Consider the following 13,068-nt stretch of genomic DNA (forward strand, 5'->3'; position numbering starts at 1 on the left):
TGTTTTAGGACTACTTTAAGGTGGGTCAGAGGAAAGTATGGTCTGGCTGTGTTTGCACTTAAACAATTGAGACTAATATGTGACCGTACACCACGAATGAGCCGTAAAGTCGGCCCGGTCAATTTATTTTATTTCGTGTTCAGAAAATATATATCATAAGCTTTAAAATGGTATATCATTTGACTTCAAACGATACCCAGAAGGGAGGTTATGGATTTGTTGAACCTTGCTCCTTCAACAAACTGGTACCTTTTTCGGTTCTACATGTGTCTCTTTTTCCACATTGCTGGTAATTAATATCAAACAGTCATAATTGACGAGGTTCAGGAATGTCCTCTTATTGTTATATTTTAATTGTTGGTTATACATAGACAAAATACAATGCTTTGTATCCCACCGCTTGAACAGGATTTAGCCAAAACAAACCAAGACTAGAGCAACTTAAGAATTCTATAAACATAGGTAGAAACTTATTATCCTCTTCAAAAATAGGATTATTGATTGGTTTAACAGGTGTTTGACTAGCGCTATCAAAATACCAACTTGAGGTACCTATGAATAAGACCTTCATGCATATTTTACACTGTAACGCAGAATACAATTTAGGACATTTACGGTTCATTCATGGCGTACGGTCACATATAGGTGACACATAGGAGGAATAGTATGGGTTATATAAAAGAGATCACAGTGCTTTGCAAAAGGGGTGTAATTTCCGGCACATGTGCATGCTTTTTCACGGGAAAGAGAAAACGTATAAATACATTCGTTTTGATATAATGGCTATAATCGCCATGGTTCTATAATCCAAATAGCCTTAGGCACGACGATGATGATGTGCAGCCAGCTTTCGGATTAATATGCGTTTTCCACCGTCGTTTTGTTTCAATAACATTATACAAAAGACTATAGTTACAACAATATGGCAGAGAACCTTGTGTATCTTTTACATTTTACACTTGATTACAATCTTGTTTTAGTTTGGTTATATATGTGAAAAGTTCTCTTTACTTGATGTTTTTGGTTTATTAGATACATCTTTACAATTGAGGGAAAATTGGTGTTAAGAATTGTTACTTTGTATACTTTCCATTCACACGAATAATTTTCTCAGGGCTGCCGTCAGTCGTCTAATTTCGATTTCTTTCAGACCGCATTCTTCACATGTTTTACGATATGCATTGGACTTGTCATTACATGAATCTTTGTACAGGGATTCAACATCTTTGCCTTCAAAGAAATCCAACGATGACTTGAGCTGAGGGAGCTTGATTTCTTCAAACCATACCTGAACGCGTTCTGTAGACCAAGAACTTACACTACTCTCTATAGCTGGTGGAACAGCTCCAGTGGTCTCGGCATGCTGTGCGCTCACCGGACCTATAATAGAGGAAGAACCACAAATCAATATTTAAAAAAATAAGAAGGAAAAAAGACACCAAAAATTTGAAGGTTACGTGTTGTCTTCATGTCAATCGCGACAACACCACAAGATACTGAACTTGAGTCTCATCTTTATAAGAGAGTTGTATTGTAAGCAGAACACCGTTTATACCACTTGTGTTGTTCCCTAACTCGAGTTTGTTTATCGTTCTATTGTCCTCTGCTTTTATTAGGGATGACCAATGAACCATCAACTTGATAAGAACACCCCCATAGACATGCAGGGAGCTCAGCTGTGCACAGCTTGCACAGATATTTCCAAATTGAGCTCATTCTTTTGTTTTTCAATATTTTTCTGTAAAAATTAGGGAAATTAATGCCAAATATATTTTGTTTTCCTGTAAGTGCGAGTCAAAATTTTGTTTTCCTGTAAGTGCGAGTCAAAATTGGTCCATCGTGACAGTGCGCTTAATTGCCAGTGGCTGAGTTCAGCACTGCTCAAGAATGGCACAAAATATTCAGATCAATAAGATCACACAAAAGTCACACATGAGTGAAGTGGATAACCTCTATTGTTGTGAATGAGTCAATGGTACTTAAGATTTTGTTTGCATACACCTACTAATTGGTCATATTAAACCCAATAACATTGAAATCTTTGGTTGTGAAAAAAAAGTTCACCTGGACTTAGTGCAATTTTGATTTTGTGCCATATCGACCATTTTGGATGATTTTTGGCAAATGTTGTCTAAATGCATGATTTCAATGCCTCGGTTTGAAAACATAATTTATGCCATTGACTAGTAAAGTCCCATTTCATAAGAAACCCCTTTGATACTTTCACAATATGCTTGTTTCATGTTTGCATATATGTTAAAATAAAGAAATATATAAAGGTAAATATATCGTTATGAATTCGGCAGAGTGACGAATCGAGAATTTTGAGCAAATTGAGTTTTTGTATGCATTTGATTATGTTTCAGGTTATCTTTTATTTCCACCAAAAATTAATGGTAAATCTTACTCACCGACGTAGTTATTGAAATTTTGATTTGGACGAATTGCGCCTAAGTGCGATAAATGAATTCGGCAGAGAGACGAATCGTATACTTAGCTGTACAAATCATGTTGATCTATAGTATTGGTTAATAAAGTTATTTGTATCTGATCCAGAATGTTCACTTACTTGCGTACGTTTCAACAACACCTGTTGTCTTTATCAACGCTTGATGGGTAGTGACTGCTCCTGGCAACCGACGCTAGAAGTAGTTCCAGCGTTGATCTTGGAGTTGCCAGTCTGTTTTCCTTCAAGGGATTTTCTTGATCCCTGAGTTAGGAACTCATCAAAAATGTGAGAGAGTTGGTACTGTCCTTCATCTCTGTTCATGGTGGTGCCCCTCCGCTTTCTTATTTCTATAGCCTCCTTTATCCAGCGAGTGTATCTATTTTGCTCTGTGCCGATGACCTCAGCTTCCCCCATCCTATGACGTGATTCTTGTCGACGACATGATCAGTAATGGCTGACTTGTGTGTAGTTGTTGGTTACCGTTTTACTCACTTTCTCCGCCTCGCTTTTATGTTATTCAAGCCTCGTGCCAAACTTTCTGCCAGTTTCCCCTATGTAGGACAATTCGCAGTTCATACAGGGAATCTTATATACTGTATCAGTGGTGTTATTTGGATCGCGTTTGTCTTTCGGGTGTACCAGTTGTTTTCCGAGAGTTTTGTGCGGTTTCATCGCAGTAGAAATGTTGTAATTTTTCATAACTCTAGATACTCTTTCTGTGACACCCTTTACATAAGGAAGCACAACCATGCCTTTACTCCTGGTTTTATCATCAGTCTTTTTGCTCACTTTATTGGGCTTGACGCTTTGTATCTGGTCTTTGACCTTTTTAAAGGTCCAGTCAGGATAGCCGCATGTTCTGAGGGCTTCTTGTATACTTTCTTCTCTTCTTCCACTTTATCCTCCTCTTCTGTCACAACACTGTCTTTCCTGTTATACAAAGTGCGTATCACTCCAAGCTTTTGATGCAGAGGGTGATGAGACTGATAGTTGAGGTACTGGTCTGTATGTGTTGGCTTGCGATAGACCAGTAACTTTACGGTGCCGTCTTCTTTTTTCACAATCAACGTATCCAGAAATGGAAGGCTGCCTTGAGATTCTTGCTCAAAGGTGAATTTTATTGATTCCGACTTGATATGATCGGTAAGACGCTGGACACTGTCTTTGTTTATAACTTCCAACACGTCATCTACATAACGCAACCATAGCTTAGGTCTACAGTCTAGGGGTGCCGTAGCAATTGCCTGCTGTTCCAGAGCCTCCATGAATATATTGGCTGCAATCGGGGATACAGGGCTGCCCATCGCAGTACCAAAAAGCTGGCGGTAAATCTTACCTCTAAAGGTAAAATATGTGGTAGTTAGTATGAACTCAAGAAGTTCTACCACATCCTTACTGGTTAGCTTAAGCCCTGTCTCTCTGTTGTAAACACGCAATATGTTTTCATTCTCAAGTCTGCTTTGAACAATGTCTAATACTTGGTCGATAGGGGTGTTGGTGAACAAACTAACTACGTCATGCGAGTTGAGAATGTCTTCTTCATCTATGACCACTTTAGCTAGATCTTCAGACAATTGTTTGGAATTCTTGACGTGATGTTGAGTGTTACCAACCAATGCACCTAAAATATCAGCGAGCCATCTCGATGTGCTATACCCGATGGTTGCTGTATAGTCTACGATTGGACGTAATGGGGTGTTAAGCTTATGGATTTTTGGCGTACAATATAATCTGGGTACATTTTCCGCCGTTGGATAGAGCTGTTTATACTTCAATCTTACCTTCCTTCTTGAGACCTGTCAACTTGGTAACTAATTTCCGTTTGTACCTCTGTGTCGGGTCAGCCGGTAGTTCCTCGTACGTCTTCTTGTCTCCAAGCATGGTAGTAACTTTCTCTTCATATTCAGCTTTGTCCAATACAACGGTCGATTTGCCATGAACAGAGATGAAGGACAGTACCAACTCTCTCACATTTTTGATGAGTTCCTGACTCAGGGATCAAGAAAATCCCTTGAAGGAAAACAGACTGGCAACTCCAAGATCAACGCTGGAACTACTTCTAGCGTCGGTTGCCAGTAGCAGTCACTACCCATCAAGCGTTGGTAAAGACAACAGGTGTTGTTGAAACGTACACAAGTAAGTGAACATTCTGGATCAGATACAAAGAACTTTGTTAACCAGTTTACTATACCGATCCTGATGAATCTGTTCAATCATGATCTATAGTATTGTATAGCGGGAAACTCCGAATGTTCTATATTACATGTCCTATACTAATATATTTGATACCAACGTATAGCTGTAGGTATCTTCTATCTAGTGATACCAAAATAAGTACAAAAATTCCCCACATGACATTGCTGTGGTTTAATAATGTGAGTGCGCGCCCGTGAAATTGGAAAATCCCGGAAAATCATACGCAAAATATAGGCCAATATTGTTATTTTTGCTTTAAAATCCTCGAGTTTTTGCTCAATATTACAGGGATGACTATTTATAACTTATATAGCAAGTTAAGTCTACATAGCCTAAGGACAACCAGTATTTTCTACACAAAAGCCCCAAATCAAGAATGCGTGCTATGATTTACACGTAGTTGAATGCGTATTCGACCTTTCTCTGCGCAGTGGTAGAGACATTTTGGATACATCATAAAGCCGAATAGCTGTTAAAACGCGTTTTGAGGGATATATCGATTATTTCAGAACATGCAAGTATTGCCAATAATTCGTGTACATTCACTTCTATAATATACATGTCAAATGAGTGCTGACGAATGTTCTAAATTTTTAGAGGGACCAATGGAATGGTACCAAGATTTTCAAACGCCGTTTACTCAGAACAGCAATTTTGCGTATTCGGCACTCTGCCGTGTTCATAACGATATGTCTATGCCAATTTTGCTCAAAATTGCTATTTTTGGACTTTGTCATTTTATTTCGTTCCAATGACCGGTCAGAATGAGAAACTTTGAAAATTCATAATTCGAAATTTTTTTGACCGATTTTGACCATTTAACCACCAAAATACTTCTGTTGATGAGTTCTATATCCAGAAAACAATATTTTGTAGCAATAGGGGCAACATGAAATTTTGATGGTTATCCCTACTTTTATTTAACGAAGCAAGTCTGCAACGCCAAATTAAAGGTATTATTCTGGTGTACTCAGCTGGGTTTAATTCTAATGTAGTGAGCAATTTCTTGGGTCCTTTGGAGAAGTGGTGGTTGCAGTAATTTCAACCAGTCTTACCATCAACGTCATCAGTGCCTTTTCCTCTACCTCCTATTGCTTTTATAACATCGGTGATGTTTTTCCGTATCTGCGACTCGGAACACACTTTATAATACAACTTTGTTCCGATGAGGATGTCAAGCCAGCCTTCAGCCTTATAGTTGTCTTCCATTAGCAATGGTATCACGTGTTTCTGCTTCTTGTACGCGTATGTCGCTTCTAAAAGTAGCAAAATAAAAATCAACAATATTAATTGTGTGTAAAACGCTATACACAGTAATATACGGGGTATTTGTGGCACGTACTTTCCGAATGTTCAGAGTGTTCTTTACAGTGGCGTAGCGTGGGTCATCATATGGGGGTGGGGGTGGCACCGACCATGATTGGGGGCACCGGGGCTGATGGGGGGGGGGGGGCATAAGCCGTGTTTTGGAAATTTTCGTATGGCGCTACGCCACTGGTTCTGTAATCTGCGAAAGCCTCTCAGCTACGCCACTATTTTGCAATTCACTATTGTATATCTTTCTGCACCGCTCTGTGTCTCTCTTCCCTTCCCTTAACTCATCTCTACATCTCCTCTCTCCCTCTCTCACCTCTTTCACTCCCCTATACCCCTCGCTCGCCTCCCCCTCTCTCTCACCATTCCAAAGATTTAATGCAATTACCTGAGCGACAGCTTTGACTCTCGTAATACTGTTGTGACATACAAATCAGAACTGCTGCAGAATTGTTTACTGCTTTGGCCATTGCTTCCAAAATGTCATCTTCTGTAATAAACAAAATAAACATCGGAAAAACAGTAATGAAAAACAATAACCTCGAAAACCCACATTCTTCGAATTCATTCCTTAATGCTCTGCGTGCTAGCACAGTTGTGCTAGCCATGCGCTTCAACGGAAAAAGTTTTGAAATATTTTCTCAAAATATCAAGAGCTATCTTAAGAACTACTGAATCAATATTAGGCTTGTTTGTACTTATTTTAATGCATTTTTCATGCTGATTCCAAATATGGTCATGAAAATTTACATTTCTGAAATTTTTGAATTTCTATTTTTTTTAAAACTTGTCGTCTGCAGTCGACACCCGCGTGAAGAGAGTTAAAGTCTTTGAATCTGCTCCCACGGATTGAGAGACCTTCTGGTCGCTGATTTGATAACGTTCTTTGTTTGACCCGCACCTGTACAAACCAGTACGTGCTTTGACCTTTTGGAATGCTCATTGTGCCCCATTCACAAAGGTTGCAGACTGTCCTATTCACAGAGACATACTACTGGCACAGGTGCGGGTCAAACAAAGATCATTAACTCAGCGACCAAAAGGTCTCGAAGCTACGAACTTGCGACTTTACGTTCATTCCGCGTGGGAGCAGATCACAATCGTCACATACAGGAAAGCAAACATACGCATCTTGTCTACATCAATCCAAATTCGGTAACCAGCTCTTTCCAGTTCATCACGTAGTGCTAGGGCTAACTTCTGATGTGTCCAGTTGTAACTGATCATGATGTGCTGTCCCTCTTGCTTCTTTCCTGTATGTTTGTCTTCCGAGGGTTGCGCTCTTATTTGCCATATGGCGCTTCTGCTCGTTGTCCGTAGATCGTGATTATCAGAAGTAGTCAAAGGCTTCAATGCTAAGGAATAACAAAGATAGAAATACGAATAGTAACCCAAAAATTCATCACAACGTGCTATACGCTCATAGGAATGCAAATACAAGGATATTAATAAAATGCGCCCAAACAATGGGAAGGGTTTGAGTAAATAATGCATTATTATTTGGTTAGGAAGGGAAATAGTTTTGTGTTTAGGTTTGCATCACACCTAGCATAGCATAATAGCTACATGTAGATGAAGAATCGTTTTATAAAGTTTGTGTTGTTGTTCTTGTTGTTGTTTTTGCTGGCTGTTGTTATTGTTCCTAAAATATAGACCGCAACAAAATTAAGGCACCAGTTATGTTCACTCCTGTATATTAGTTGACAAATATGTCACAATTAACACCAACAGCCAATATATGTACCCTTTAGCTCTGATTTAAGACCTCATTTGTTGAAATCGGTTGGGAATTAAACAAACAGTGATCTGAAACCCAAGAAAGGAGCAAAAATCAAAACTTGCATTTTAATGTTAATTTTAATCGATGGAAAGCACGGCTAGTTCTCTTTTTCGTGAACGTGAGATCTTAAATCCGAGCTAAAAGATGCAGCTACCATGGCTATTGGCTGCTGGGTCAGATTATGACATATCTGTCTTTGTTTAGGATATACAGGGCTGATGGCGCACTTGGGCTCCTTTGCTTTGGGGTAAATTTCATGCGCAAATAGAGAGGTCCCTTCTCTGAAGAAATCCCAATAAAAATTAAGGTTGTGTGCCCTTATTTGCTGGCGGTAAATTTACGGGAGGGAACTTTTAAGTTATGCCTTAAATTTTGTCAAAGGAGCCCATAGCGCCATCGGGCGAACATATACGGTAGTTTGACCTGGTGTACGATATAATTGCACTATCATAATATTTTTACACAGGTTCAAGAAATATTTTTGAAGAGTTATTCTTAAAATGCATTTTGCTATAGAAAACGTAGATTATGATAACAATCTTACCTCTCAAGCTTTCTTTGATTTCACCACTTTGTTTCACGGTATCGTCAAATGCTAACTTCCATAGTGTACCAGTAGCCAAACATTGCTCCTCCGCCGTAAAATCCGACTTCAGCATCCGGTTGATCGTCGACACACCTCCACTCTTAAACACAACCTTCTTGTTGGAGTCGTTTATGACAAGATGACTTAGACCTTTCAGAATTTCTGCTGCCGAGAAGCCCGAAGATTTAACATCTACATTGTGATCGCTTGATTGTACTGCCTTTTTCAGCATATCCACCAAGAACGTTACAGCCTGGTCGTCTTTCCCGAGAAGCTCGCTTTCTGCCTCGTTAGTGATATAAGCAAGAACTAGCAACGATTCCACTTTTAACACCATTTCCGATGAGTGAACCCATTTCTTCAACAGCTCCACAGCTCCTGCTTGACGATAGATACGACGGTTCTCTGAGCACTCGTCGTGTCGGATTGAGTTATGGAGAATAGAGAGCAATCCAAACAAATCTTGCGTTGATTTGTTCTTAAACGTTTCCGGAGCTGAGCCATCCAACAAGCTTATGATGTAATCAATTGCTCTATTTCTACCAAGATCGCATCCAAGCTCTGGACAATCATCGGTGTAGTTCCAAAAGACGGCTACCACCATGCTAAAGTCTTCACTTTTTTGCGTAAGCATAAACTTCGAAATTTTAACAAATAAGTTTCCCAATCCATGTTTTGTAGCTTCTTTTGCAGTTCGGCTTTGGTCGGTCCAGAAGACATGGTACAAGAAACTCAAAGCTTCACGGACCTCTTTCGGTGTATAGTCAGTAGCTTTGTTTAGAAGTAAGACCGTTTTTTGAACTTCAAGCAATGTAGTGGTCGACGCCATATCTTTGGTCGTATTCCAGAATACCTAATAATATCTGTAGTGTATAATGTCCCTGTATGTCAAATACAATTGATTTAAATCAACTTAGTATACAACATCTGTGTTTACGAACATTTGGAGTAAACTCTGAATGACGTCTATGATATAGGGACATAGGTGGACATAATTCTAATGCATCTTTAGGAGACACAAATAACGGTGGCGTGGCGTAGGTCATAATATTGGGGTGGGGGTGGGGCACCGACCATGATGGGGGGCAGGTCAGATTGGGGGGCACTAGCCGGTTTTTTTTGCAATTTTCCTATGGGAGTTTCTACAATTTGCAATCGATTGGGGACCACGTGCCCCTATGACGCTACGCCACTGCATTCAACTACATATAGGCCTACCAATAAGCATATTGTTGCCTCATGGAGTTAGCCTGCTCTTATATAACTTGCATGCCAGCACCCTTCGTATCAAATGTATGATCTATAGCAAAATGGAACTAAAAAGCCGGTCAACTGTAGCTTTTGTAATTCGTTTTCAAACATATTGGGTCACGTGTATTTTTACTCGTTTGCAACGTCTAAACTTCCGTGTCTAAACTGAAATCGGAACATCTATGAAAATTAGCTTTTTATGATATTTTCTACTCATATTGAGACATATTACCTACCTGTATTTTCCTGCTGACTGCAATCACTATAAATCAGTTCAATTATTACAGAAACGCTACCTGGAACTGATCATGAACTTGATCGCGAATTTCAGTCAGATAGATGTTTCCATCAATAAAATGTGGTGTATATGTATTGAAAAAGGAAGTTGGTTGGGGTGTGTGTCACCATGCATAACTAGTAATTTCATAGACAAATTCAACTGTACAGTTACCACAGGATGGTGTACCCATATAAAGGAAACGGTTTGTTTTGATAGTTTGTGACCTTCACTGGTCTTAGGCTACGAAAAAGTCTACATAATCTGTGTCCGTATTATATTGGCACATCAATGTATACTGACATGGTGATTTGCTCACAGCGACCAGCGCCCTCAATTTTTATCGATTTTCTACTTTTTGCACGATTGTAATGCCCAATGATGTACTTAAATAGCCTGTTAGTAGAAAGGCCACTTTCTGGCTGCATAGGGTCCCGTGCAACATTTTTTGGACAAAAGTGCCAGCCGGGTTAAAATTAACCAGAAGAGTCTCATCTTTCTAATTAACCCGGCTGGCATTTCTGAAAAGTGACGTGAACTGAGATATTTTGGTTTAAAATGTGTTTTTTGTGACTTTCTTTTCAAGTTTTACCCAAAAAGGTCAAATCTAAAAGTAGCCATAACTTCAAAAGAAAATTGACTGCAACCTTAATTTCTGAGTAATGAGGGCATATGAATATTTTATATCTGTGAACAAAACTATTCGTACCATATTGAGGCAAATTTTGCTTTTTTCATGATTTTTATCATTTTTTTTATACTAAAAATGCCCATTGTTACGCTATTTATTTTTGGAGAGAAAATATATTTATTTGACAAGAAATGTATATTAATGTATTGAGCTGGATCTTTGAATTGAAAAAGTTCACAGTGACTTATTTCTGTGACCCATAGTTTTGGACTTATGCCTTTCAGAAAAGCATATGCCATTTCAACATGAAATACATATTTTTTGGATTTTTCCACTTTTATACATTTAAATACATAGGCCAATAGCAGGAAGGCCGCAATAACAAGTCCGATGATTTAAGATTTACATAGTGATTTTAAAGTTTTATTCCAACATTTTTGGACAAAGCTTCTTATGGTGTTAAAATGTATCCACACACTATGATCTTTTCATTTTACCCGGCTGGCATTTCTGAAAAGTGACGTGGGCTGAGATATTTGAGTTGAAAAATTCAGTTTTTGTGATTTGTTTTACCTTTTTTTTTCACCAAAAATGTCAATTATTAAAACAGCTATAACATTGAAAGTGAATATAGTATGGGCATCATATTTGCTGTGGAGAATACATGTCACATGTATATTCAATATTTGTTAACAAAAAAATTGCATCTTTATATTTAGACCAACAATTTGAGGGAAAATACATTATTTCGGTGATTTTGTTTAATTTTGACCAAAAAAGGTGAATTTTCCATGGTAAAGCATGGAAAAAAATTAAAATTTAAGATATTTGAAATAAAAAGTATACCAATGTATTGATAAGAATGTGTTCATCAAAAAAGTGAATCATGGCAACTTCCTAAAAACAAAGGTTTTTGACCTATGACCTCTTGAAAATCAAAGGTCATCATAAAATGCTTGTTTTTGGCTAAAAATGGTCATTTTTTCAAAATATTTATTGGTTGCTTGCTATACAGAAGTTTTTATTGCAATTAATATTATTTATATGAACTAGTATCACAATTTTAGGATTGTTGCAGGAGTCACAGGTTGATCAGCTACATAACAACCGCATTTCCCGCCATTTTCAGTCCATTTTGAAGGCAAAACTGCTAAAAACGTTAATTTTATGTTGACCTTCGATTTTCAAGAGGTCATAGGTCAAAAACCTCTGGTTTCAGGAAGTCATGATTGACTTTTTTGATATGCTTATTCATTTTAATGCATTGGTATACTTTTTATTTAAAATATTTAAAATATTTTTACAAATTCCATTTTTTACCATGTAAAATTAACTTTTTTGGTCAAAATTTAACAAAATCATCATAGTAATGCATTTCACCTAAAATATTGCATCAAGATATACAGACACAATTTTTTGTTAACAAATATTGAATACACATGTGACATGTATTCTCCACAGCAAATACGAAGTTCATACCATATTTACTTTCAAAAGTAAAATTGCAGTTTAACAAATAACGGTTAAAATGAACATTATAATAGGTCTGACACCAATGCTGTATTGAAATAGACATGAGAACCGGAGACCACTACCAGGCGGTGATGGAAGCGATATCGCCAATTTTGAGGTCGCCATTGGATTAACACATAATCATGAAATCTTCACAAACAATTCTAAATTTGTTATGTGGTGTCAAAGCAAAATTATCTTACTCTAAAACCGTCGGGGTTCTGCAAAGTACCCCACTGCAAGTATGTTAATTTTCCATTTGTAATTGCTAACCGTGTATTTTGAATGGGGCTGTCAGCCCGGTATCTTCGCCAGCCTCGTACGTCACGGTCGCGCTTCCTATGCCGCCTGACCACTACATTTCAAGCGTTTCGCCCTCTTTTGACCAGATGAGATGTTAGTCTTTGTTCCAGCCGCCTTGTTTTCCTTCGTGACGAAGGAAGAGCAAATATTTTTGGCACGTCGTGCGACATCATTAAGTATGTTTTACGCCAAAAATAATGATGTTATATGAGACGATAAATGTTCGACATCGGCTAAAACAATACCTTTATTCAAATATATATATTAATCATAACTACACCAAATTGTAATCAAATTAAATCCTACATTTTACAAGGAATTACCTAGGGCTTAGAATCGATTAGTCCCTTTGTTGCTATGCACCTCCGATTGGTTCAAACAGTGCATACGAGCATCGTGTCGACACGCACGCGCTAAAGTATGTTTTTTCGTGTCATACCACACGGCTAAGAACCAATAATATTGCATGAACTTTCGTAAGTGTTTAAGAAATAATTATATGGTTTGAGAGTTTCTTTTGAAAACATGTCCGTGGATTTCCCCTAAACCGTGCCATATCTAAAGTGTATTTCAGGGATTTGTTCCAAAACTGTACTTTAAAAAAATCTGACGTTACTATAGAATTTATTTCCTGTCAAATATATCTAGTTTTATATACTTTGGACGTTAACTTCAGATATCATGAAGTCAGAAAAGGTACATCTTCTCTGCTCTTATACTATATATAATAAAAATGAAGCCATATTTTAATTAAAGGAATAAGTTTATG

General features: G+C 37.9%; 1 protein-coding gene across 1 annotated transcript; it reads right to left on the bottom strand.

Annotated features, from left to right (window-relative positions):
- Positions 1-540: 540 nt before the first annotated feature.
- Positions 541-9,971, bottom strand: LOC140170449 (uncharacterized). Its single transcript, XM_072193817.1, has 6 exons — positions 9,813-9,971; positions 8,284-9,206; positions 7,087-7,314; positions 6,348-6,449; positions 5,701-5,901; positions 541-1,380 (listed from the first exon to the last, which is right to left on the bottom strand). The coding sequence occupies exons 2-6, from the start codon at positions 9,152-9,154 to the stop codon at positions 1,094-1,096; spliced, it is 1,689 nt and encodes a 562-aa protein (XP_072049918.1). The 5' UTR covers positions 9,155-9,206; positions 9,813-9,971; the 3' UTR covers positions 541-1,093.
- Between the last annotated feature and the right edge of the window lie 3,097 nt (positions 9,972-13,068).

Source organism: Amphiura filiformis, chromosome 14, assembly GCF_039555335.1.
Source record: "Amphiura filiformis chromosome 14, Afil_fr2py, whole genome shotgun sequence".
In the NCBI taxonomy this organism is placed as follows: Eukaryota; Metazoa; Echinodermata; class Ophiuroidea; order Amphilepidida; family Amphiuridae; genus Amphiura; species Amphiura filiformis.

Coding starts and splice junctions, on each gene's coding strand:
- LOC140170449 (XM_072193817.1), bottom strand. CDS start 9,154: ATGGCGTCGACCACTACATTGCTTGAAGTTCAAAAAACGGTCTTACTT. Junction 7,315..8,283: donor AATCAAAGAAAGCTTGAGAG/GTAAGATTGTTA, acceptor GTTATTCCTTAG/CATTGAAGCCTTTGACTACT. Junction 6,450..7,086: donor GATTGATGTAGACAAGATGC/GTATGTTTGCTT, acceptor TGTTTATTACAG/AAGATGACATTTTGGAAGCA.